This window comes from Populus nigra, chromosome 13, assembly GCF_951802175.1.
Source record: "Populus nigra chromosome 13, ddPopNigr1.1, whole genome shotgun sequence".
NCBI lineage: Eukaryota > Viridiplantae > Streptophyta > Magnoliopsida > Malpighiales > Salicaceae > Populus > Populus nigra.
The window spans coordinates 11,375,939-11,386,757 of record NC_084864.1 but is presented as its reverse complement, the minus strand read 5'-3'; the positions used below and the strand labels follow the sequence as shown (position 1 = coordinate 11,386,757).

The following is a 10,819-nucleotide window of genomic DNA, read 5'->3' as shown; positions in this document are numbered from 1 at the left end:
ATTTAAACTTTTCTGAAAAAAATTAGAAAGGTAAAAAATATATTGAACACAAGATTGACAATAACAATTTAATACAAATGAATATTTAGTGGCAAAAAAATTAAATATACTTTGGAATGTTCTAAGAAAATTAGACATTATTAATATCAATTAAAAGCCCATCAGAAATCCATTAAAAGTCCATTACAAAGCCAAAAAAAAGCTTGAAAAAAGTAGGTTTTTTCGGTTTTGGACATCAAAAACCGAACCAAAACCGGTTGGTTTGGACCGGTTTCGGTTCGGTTTCAGTTTTTTTTCTGGTTTGGTTGTTTTTTATAGGTAAAAATCGAACCGAACCGAAAATGATCACTCCTAATTCAAATGATTAATGTAGTTATTTGTAGTAATTAAAGGTTCTGAGCATTTGGGTGAATATAATATACAATTAAATTAGAATTTTATATAACTAGATAGAGATTTGACCTAGATATACTATGTGAATAGTCTAACATATGCTTTTATAAACCAGTGAGACACGTCTACATTTAAAAAGATATATTGTCGCGTCAAATTGGGTTAATACATTAAAATTGCATCTCTTATCAGACAGTTGGATCTCCCGGAATTAGGAACCAATCCTGGATGCTTCTGTTTGGGTCAATTTTGTTATTTTTCCTAGGTTTTTTTGGATTTATTATTTAATTTGGTTTTTTATTTTAATTTTCTTTGGGCTTTTGGATTTTTAGTTTTTTCCTAGTAGATGAAGGGTTTTATTTAATCTATTTATAAGTCTTGTAAACATCTAAAAAACAGACTTTATTAGTTTTATTTTCAGATAAATAAATTATAAATCCATGCTTCATATCTTGATTCTTTTTTCATGCTTACATTTATTCTTACAGTTCTTGCCTGCGTCAACCATGCTTCGAGTTGGCTAATTATTATTTTTATTTCATATTAAGTATAAACAGGCAGGTAGTGAAAGGGAAATTAAGAATTATGCAGAATTGAACAAAAAATAAAAGGTCAATTTTTAAAATAAGATGTTGTTGGCAAATATTAAAGGCAAATACATGGTTGTCGGCAAAGTTCCAAGCCTTTGGGCCCAGTTTCATGTGAACACGTTATTGGAAATGGAAGAAGTGACCTTTGAAAGGTCCTCCGTATTGGGTAGCAGTGACCTTTGAAGGCTCAATTAATTATATTTTGAATATTTTTTTAATAATTATAAATTTAAATCTTTTAGGATTATTAAAGAGTTTGTATAATTATTAATTTAACATTAGTTAAAATAAACACAATCTGACTCAACATACACATTAATAATAATAATAAAAAAAAAAAAGACTTCCAAGTCGTTGGCGTTATGCAATCAATAATTCAACATTAAAAAATTCCGCACTTTCCAAGAAAATCAACTTTTAAGACATCATAATCAGACTTCTGTATATTTCCGTTGAATTTTTTTAAAAAAAAAACAAATTATGAAAATATATTGGTAACGTTCTAGAAATGAGACGTCAGATTTTTCGTCCTCAACATGTGGACGTTTCTTTATTGATTTTAATAAATTTAGATATAACTAGTAAATTCACGTTGTTTTATCTTATTAATTTATACAATCATTTTAATTCTTATTTAATATTTGTTCTTATTTTCTCTACAATATCACTTGATAATTTTTAATTCAATCAATATTTTTACTCTTTAATATTATTTTTTATAATTCATAACATGATAGTATTATAAGCTGAAATCTTCAAGTATCAATCTCATGAGTAACAATAATAAGAAGAATTGTTTTTATAATTAGTAATTAATTATAACACTACTAGAATTTTTAGATTTAATGACAAAATTTTTATGTTGATATTTATATTCATAATCTATTGACACAAAGTTTCTCAACACAAATAGAAATAATTTGTTAGAAAAACTCTCGTCGTTGATTAATTTGTGGTCTGTCAGTAATAATTTTAGTGATGGATTTATTGATGGAAAAAACATACCAAAAAAAAAATTAACCTATTTTATTCTATCAACATTTCCATCGATGAATATAATATATCACCGACAGAAAAACCATATATCATTCCATTAGTGATTTTTGTTTTTCCATCAGTATTTTTTTCGGTGAATTTAATATATAACCATCAAACAAACTACACTTATAAATTTAAATCTTTTAGGATCATTTATTTACAAATTTTCATCACAATCTTCTATGTTGATTTCATCGCTATCATCATCTTCATCGATTTATATATGTTTACTATTCTCAAAACATTATTTTACTCCTCAACATCAATATGAATCAAAGTATTATTGGCAATATTAAAATTTGAGTTTTCTTCTAAGTCATTTGACAAAGTAGCTCAATATGAATCAATTAAATCATCAAGTTGAAAGACATTATCTCTCATAGTTAATTCATCATTGTTATCTTAAATAACCTTGATCAATAATTTTTGAAAAAAAAAGGTGTATGTATCATAAATTTGTTGGCATTGCTTGGTGAAACAAAAACATTATCGATGTTGTGAAGTCTAATCTTTGTATTAATTTGATCAATTATAAATTTGATCAATTATTTGTGTATAAATAATAATTTGTCATAAATTAATTGCTGAATATATTTTGTATTTTCTTTTCCCGTGCATTTACAATTAACGATGAAAGTCCTCTTTTAGAAAAATAATTTTGTTTGAAGTTCTTAACGTTAGTAATAATATCTAAGATTTTTATTAATTGACTTTATTATTTTTTCACAGGTGAAATATTCTTTATAGATTATTTTAAAGTTAAGAGAAAATAGACCAACTTCTTGTATTTTATTTGAATCTGAGAATGCATGTCAAAAAAGGATTTTGAAAATAAAATCTTGTTTTTATATGTACAATAAAATTTGGTTTTAACATATTAATTAAATATATTATGATAGGGAGTCAGGAACAATTTTTTTTGGGAAAAAAAGTCAGCTTTTTTATTTTGTAGAGTTGATTGCATAGGAGAATATTCTCAGACTCTCAGTCTATTGATTTCCTTTCATCCAAGTGAGCCGAATTTTGAATCAGATAGCTTGAGCATATACTTGTTAAAAACAAATCAAATTGAGAAACTTCTTAATTACTAAGCATGCACTTGTTCATATTGTTAGCTTGAAAGAGTGGCCAAATAACATGAAAAATTGGTTCCAATTAACGCTGAATCTGCAGAGTACTGCAATAAAATCATTCTATCAGACACACTAATTATCACTACCAAAATTATTCAAACAAGTAATGCATATATATGCAACGATAGGTATTTCAGCTAGAAACCTTGGTCTTGAGGCCTATACTAATGCAGCATGCTAAGTAGCTTGTTTCTCATCGCCCCTTTGGGTTCATGATCTCAGAGAACACAGCACCAGACATCATTTTCTCGGACTCGTTGCTTAGAAAACTTTGTTCGTCGCTGCTGCTTGTTGTTGCCATCTCCAAAATGCGGGAATTCACAACTAGTTCACTGCCAGTACTAAGCAAATCACTGCTGTCATCGATTGAGGAGCCTTTCAGAGGAGTCTCCATGTTAACTTCTTTCTCAGTTTGAGCCACTTTGACATACTCTTCCACTCTCTCATGCAGTTGTAATGCAAACTCAAGGCCCCAAACCACATCGGTCATCGATGGCCTTTCGATTCCATTCTCGAGCAAGCATCTCACTGCAACATCAACAAAGTTTTTCAGACAATCTGGTGAGATCTTTCCATCCAGATACGGATCAATGATTTCATTAATCGTTCCGTTGCTGTGGTTTTGTCTAGCCAACTCTGCTAGACTTGCTGGCACTGCTGATCGGTTTATTGCTGGTCTAGCACACAATACCTCGAACAACACAACCCCAAATGAATAGACATCAGATTTTTCTGTCAATTGCTGGCGTTGACAATATTCGGGATCCAAGTACCCTACCCTACCTTTCACAACGGTGCTCACGTGGCCCTTCGATGTGCTCGTAGGGCCTGTTTTGGACAATCCGAAATCCGAAACTTTGGCCACCCATTTCTCATCCAGCAAGATATTTGTTGTCTTCACATCACGATGAATGACAGTGTGCTTGGCACCTGTGTGAAGGTAATGCAACCCACGGGCAGCACCGATGCAAATCTCTAGGCGTTGAGTCCATGAAAGTGGAGGATTATCAGCTCTGTAGAGATGATCACGAAGCGTCCCCCGAGCCATATAATCATACACCAGGATCATCTCATTATTCTCATTACAGTAACCAATTAGAGAAACCAAATGGCGGAACCTAAGCTGGGAGACCATCTCGATCTCTGTCTTGAACTCGGTTGCACCCTGCTGTGAACTTGGATTCAATCGCTTGATCGCAGCACGATTGACTCCACCATCAAATAATCCTTTGTACACGTTACCAAAGCCACCAACACCAATAATGAAAGAATCGTCGAAGTTGTTTGTAGCTGCTATGATCTCAACTAGCGAGAAACGGTAGCATAGATCAGAAGGTAGAGATGGCCTATGGGTCTTTGTTGACTTTCTTGAAGAGGAAACAAGAGGGCTTAAGTTTGAAGCTGCATCACCAGAAACCAAGTCCTAGAATTTTTGGACTCTTCTCCGGAAAATCAAGAGAAATAGGACAGAGACGACAACAATGCCCGAAACAGCAGCACCAATAATGGCGACTGTTCTTCTAAGACTATGCTTTGGCTTTGTTGAGGTCGCGCTAGGAGGAGTATCACTAATGGGGCTGTCCTGATATGCGTCAGGATTTGGTCCGGCAAGATTGTCTGATTTGCTTAATTTTAAGATTTCAGCGCCATTCAACATTGCATCAAAGGCATTAGTAGACTGAATAGGGTGCATTGCAATCGACAAATTCTGTATCTCTTCATTTCCTCTGGCATCCATCATCACTACGTAATCTCTGTATATGGGAACCCCATTTCCATCAGCCCAAGAAATTATATCTGCGTAACGCTCTGCCGTTTGATTAGCGATATATATTTTAAAGACTAGATCGCCTTTTTGCAATATAATCGGTATAAACTGACAGAAATGAAGCCTAACAAGATAGGTGAATCTGGAGTGGACCGGAAACTCCCAAGTCATATTGTATTTCTCATTTACAGTAGAATCGTTCCCCATGGTCCTAGCAGTTCGATAGAGTACGTCAGGTGCAGCATAGCGAGTGTGGTTATTATACTTAAATTGAATAGTGTCATTATATTGAAAAACGCTTGGTCGAGCATCTGTCAAGTAATCGCCATCGCTGAACCAACTTCGAAACATGCCATTGTCGTTGGGCGGTGTGATCTCTCCCCCACCCACATTTACTCGGTACATGATCTCTAAAGCAGTTTTGTTTTGAAGGGGAAGATAGACCTCCTTGTCAACATCATACAGCCCTGGGTCATCTCCTGCAGTGTAATAAAGATTGGTGGGCATGGATACGATTTCAATCCCGTTGATGAAAGCATATGCATCAGCTACATGATGGCTTGGCGTGAACGTTATGCTCAGATTTTTCTGCTCACCTTCAACATTTAAGATGAATTCTCTGGCGTAACCTCGTTCACCATGTGGGTCAGTGTAATGGAAGCCACTGAAGTTGCTAAGAAAGGTATAGCGACCGGTTGTGACAGAAAAAGATGATTTAGACCTGTTGAAACCAGTGTAGGAAGCTGGATTGAAATAGAGGCGAACAAACTTAGGTCCTGTTGTTTTGACAGGAAATGTGTAGGTGAATTTGGAGAGAGAGACGCGAGCAGTATAATAAGGTACAGAGCTAGTGGAGGCTCCATTTTCTGTGGGATTTGTGGAGGGGCCGTCTTGATCTAGAAGGGCCACTGTTGAGTTGATGTCTGCAGTCCATTGCCTACCGTATACAAAACTCTGGGAGGATGAACCACAATCAAGCGCTATGCTATCGAGAGGGACGTAAGGTGGTGGTAAATCCCCGGTTACAAGGATGGTGAGATGGAGGAACAGGAAGGAGAGGTACAGAGGAGTGAAGAGAGATAAGTTCGTGAGAGAGAGAGATTTGCTGCTGCCGCTGCTACTCATTTTGTTTTTGGCCAGAGGAGGAGAGATGAAGAAATCAAGAGGAGAAGCTCCTTTTAATTATATGCTGAGAGGAGTTCAAGTCATGCTATAGTTGACTGATTCTAATTTTTATTCTCTTTTTGATTTCTTATGTAAAATCGTTTTGAAGTATTAGTAATTATAAAAGTCTCATTGAGTAGTATCAATGTAGCATTTGGCAAGGGGACAATATATGGAAGACCTTCGAAAGGTCTTTGATAGCACGAGTGGGGCATGAAGGACTTCCAAGTCGTTGGCTGTATTCTATCAACTTTATCTTTAGATTTTTTCCATTTGATTAGATTGAATAAAAATCTGATATATGTTTTTTTTTGTTTTTTTAGGAATATATAATCTTTAAAGATGCTCCTCAATTGAAGCAATTTGGTATTCCTTTATATTAAAAGCAATCTTGGATAATTTTATGATCAAAAGAATCTGTATGTATAGTCATCTCAAAGGTATTGATCTAGAAAATGACCTAAATAATCAAGATATAATCCAATGTATAATAGAACTAAACCTAAAATAAACTAATAATAGAACAAAATAAAGAGAAATAGATTAACAACTAAATATTTGAAAAAAAGAGTAAATAATGATAAAGTTTAACGAGGTATATCTAATAATAAAAACATCGTTTAGAACTAGTAAAATACCTAACTCTGTAGAGAACGACTAATCAATGGTTACGACAACTTACCAATTCTGTGAAATATATTTTGACAAATTTTTTTTTTTTATAGAGGTGAGAAAAAAATCAAAAAACTAATTAAATCGAGAAAATAAAAAAATAATTGAAAAAACTAAATTGTAAAAAAAAACCGATTAAACCAATTAGAATAGTTAAAAAAACTAACCGGTTCGGTTCGGTTTGGTTTAATAAGCCTGAAAACGAAAAACCAAACCAAACAGAAATTAATAACCGAGTCAAACCGGAAAAACTCAAGACAAACCAAAACCAAACCCATTAGAAATTACAAAAAAAAAAACCCCAAAAAACAATATAGTTTTTGGTATTTAATATAAAATAACTGAACCGAACTGAAACTGAACCAAAATCGAATCGAACCGAAACCAATCGGTTGGGTTTTGATTTTTGTTCTTAAATAACCAAAACGAACCGAAACCGATCGGTTTGAACCGGTTTCAATTCGGTTTCATTTAAAAAAAATTATTTGGTTATTTTTTTAGATAAAAAATGAACCAAATCAAAAATAATTACCGAAAATAGAGAAGTTGATTCGAAAAATATAAAAAAGGAAAAAGAAATAATAGGGAATAGGGATGTTGCCGTCGAGCGGCAAAAAACAAAAGAAAAATTTGTTCAATTTGTGTTTTTAAAAATTAATTTTTTTAATGTTTTCGGATTGTTTTAATGTATTAATCTTAAAAATAATTGATTTATTAATAACACTAAATAAAAAATATTGTATAAAATATCAGTGTTATGTTTTTTTACCAGTGAATGAAAATATTGATCTATTAATAATACTAAATAAACATCAAGAGAAATACTTATTTTCATTCATCATAATTAGTATTCTCTATCTATCTAACTAAAAATAAACACCAAATACTAAAAATTCTTTTATTTGTCATAAAGTTCATAGTAAGTTTGTGCTGTCATAAAGTTCATGATGGATAAAAATAAAATAAAAATTAGGTTAATTAAGAGATTGTAATTAGAGATTGGAAACCTTTTTCCTCATGATCAGCACGAACTTTTGAGTGATTCAAACCATGCTTTGAGTTGATTAATTATCCTCTCTTTTTTTCACATCTTATGAAGTATAAACAGGCAGTGAAAGGGAAATCAAGAATTATACTGTGGTCAACTGTGTGACTTGTTCCGTCTCCGTCCCGGGTTCGACCTTTTATGTGCACGTCTGTCACCCCCGTGGTGCCTAACCTGCCCCTGGACTTGCAGGATGTCCAGTGGGCCGTGGAGAATAGTCGTGGTGCGCGCAAACTGGCCCGGACACCCCACGTAAATCAAAAAAAACAAAAGAATTATACTGGATTGAACAAAAAATATATATATAAAGGGTCAATTTTTAAAAATAGGATGCCCACTCCACCATATACAAGTCGCTGGCAAAGTTTCATGTAAATATCCAATGCACGTTATGAGGCAGCAAACAGAGGGGACCAATTGGCCATGGAAGAAGACCTTTGAAAGGTCCTCTGTATTGTGTATTCGTGATCTGGGCATCAAAAACAGCTGATATTTAGACATTTTCTTTCGCCGTGAGTAAGATATTTTCTTTTAACAAAAGAATTTATATGTAAGATTTTTTCAACATATTTTTTGTATTAAAAAAATCTAAGTGAAAATTAAAAATTTATGTGTGTGTGTGTGTATATATATATAATTCGAGAATTATATGTGTTAATAAGTGAAAAACAAAATCATAAACAATAACTAAAAATAAAATTGAAAAAATCAAGAGACAAACGTAGATCAAAATATTTAATTTTATAAGATGATATGATTGTGTTTGCTAAATTTATTGATTAAAATAAGTTTTTTATTCAATCAAATGATAATAGAAATAAACACACACATTAAATTGATTGAATAAAATAAAAGAAAAATAATAATATGCAAGGCTGCACATATTAGAAATATTATTTGAAAATAATTTTTTTTATTTTCAAAAATAAAATTCATCTATACAAAATATTAAGAAAAATTATAGAGAAATTCCTAAAAAAATAAAAAAATAATTAAAAAATAATTATAATGTCAAAGAGACTCTTTAAACAACATAAAAAAAGAGCTATTGATCTAAATATAAAAAAAATATAAAAAAAAATTAATTTTAAAAAATAGAAACTCAAAAAACAAAAGCAAAAGCAAAGGTCAAACGCTACTAGACTTAGCAAGCCAGGTCAGCCTGCTTGGCCTATTTTGTTAGGGCCCATGAGCACTAACCTTCTTCTTTCTTTTGCAAATTGTTTATGAAAAAAAAAGATGATGTGTCGCATGTGGGCTATATATTTTTCTCTCTTATAAAAATGTTGTACATGCATGCTTTTTCGATGTATTTTTTACATAAAAAAATTTAAAGTTTAAATTAAAAAGCTCATACATACATGTAATCAAATAAATTAACAACCATATGAATTAATAATAGAAAAAAAGGTATTGATGATAACTAAAATTAAAATTAGAAGATTCAGATGTATTAATAAATAAAATATTTGTCTGGTTGTATTTTTTGAATTTATTTATTAAAATTAATATTTTATTCAATCAAATGATATTAAAAATAAACACACATATTAAATTGATTAAATAAAATAAAAGTGGAAAAAAATATTATGTAAGGTTATACATATTATGTTATCTGAAAATAAATATTTTTATTTTTAAAATAAAATTCTTGTATACAAAAAGATAAAAGAAAAAATTGTTGATGAATTAGAATGAGTTTTTCAAAAATTAAATACAAACAACACCATATAAAAATAATCTCTATCCAAAACAAAATCAACAAAAAAAAACCACAAATGAGGGATATTAATTAAAACATAAATTTAAAAAATATTTAAAAAAAGACACATAAAAATACCAATAGAAAAAAGCAATATCATAAAAAAAAATTGTTTTGTTGTTGTAGCTTAATTTGTTAAATTCATGACCCGAACAATAAATTTAACTCAATCAGGTTCAATAATTTTTCCCCTTAAATATATATTCAACTTTTAACATAAAAATATTAAACCCGTGACTCAGACCGTAAACTCAACCGGACTTAATATTTGTTTCCATTAAATTTTTTAAAAAATAAACCCTATAGTTAGACCATGAACTCAACTGAATTCAATAAATTCTTTTCCCTTAAGTTTATATTCAATATTTTTAAAAAAATTAAAAACACACAACATGATAAAAAAAACAATTTATATCCAAAAAAATAAAAAAATCACAAATAAGTGATATTAATTGAAACATAAATTTAAATTATTTAAAAAAATATATATCAAAAAAAATATCAAAAAAAATATTCAATTATTATAGTTTAATTTATTCATGTCCGATTTATAAACTCAATTGAATTCAATATTTTTTCTTTTAAATTTATATTTAACTTTTAAAAGAAAAATTAAACACGTGATCCGGATCTACAACTGAAACAGGTAAAGTATAGTGCTGTTGATCCACGCTAGCATGAAATTGATCTCTTGTGATGTCAATCATTGCCACATTCCTCACCTTTCTTAGCTGCTTGCTTTTATATTTGATCAGATAGACAGCATTAAGAAGAGCTAGCTAAAAATTAGAGAGATACGATGAAGAGCCTTTCCTTGTCTGCTCTAACAGTGTCGTCGTTGTTGTTGATGGTGATGCTGCTCAACACAAAAAGTTGCGGTGCTAGTATTTCACTGCCGGAAATGGACGGTGACGTCCCCTTGTACTCCATAGCTGATTCCAACTTAGATTTGGAGTTCATGATGGATTCTGAAATTAACAGGATTCTCCGTGGCTCTCGCCGTGTTGGAGGTGGTGCTCTCAATCCTCATAAACCAGCGTTTGGTTGCGGCCGAGGTAATCGATACTGCGTGCCTAAGGGTTCTAATAAACCGAATTGCTGGTCGCAGTACAAACGCGACTGCTAGCAGTTATTCCATGCCCATGATATGTACCTATTTAATTTTTAGGGAGTTTGTTAATTCCCTTTCTGCTACTGTCATTATTATCTATTGGAATCGAGTGGGTGTCGAATTGAATCATATAATACTCATGG

The 10,819-nt window shown here is 31.4% G+C and overlaps 2 protein-coding genes across 2 annotated transcripts; both read right to left on the bottom strand.

Moving 5' to 3' along the window:
• Window positions 1–3,154: 3,154 nt before the first annotated feature.
• Window positions 3,155–6,181, bottom strand: LOC133671694 (receptor-like protein kinase FERONIA). The gene has a single exon (XM_062092527.1). The coding sequence runs from the start codon at window positions 6,045–6,047 to the stop codon at window positions 4,578–4,580; it is 1,470 nt and encodes a 489-aa protein (XP_061948511.1). The 5' UTR covers window positions 6,048–6,181; the 3' UTR covers window positions 3,155–4,577.
• LOC133670803 (receptor-like protein kinase FERONIA) lies at window positions 3,348–4,289 on the bottom strand. The gene has a single exon (XM_062091409.1). The coding sequence runs from the start codon at window positions 4,287–4,289 to the stop codon at window positions 3,348–3,350; it is 942 nt and encodes a 313-aa protein (XP_061947393.1).
• Window positions 6,182–10,819: the final 4,638 nt, after the last annotated feature.

Bases quoted from the DNA above. Each gene is read 5' to 3' on its own strand.
- LOC133670803 (XM_062091409.1), bottom strand. From the start codon at position 4,289: ATGGTCTCCCAGCTTAGGTTCCGCCATTTGGTTTCTCTAATTGGTTAC.
- LOC133671694 (XM_062092527.1), bottom strand. From the start codon at position 6,047: ATGAGTAGCAGCGGCAGCAGCAAATCTCTCTCTCTCACGAACTTATCT.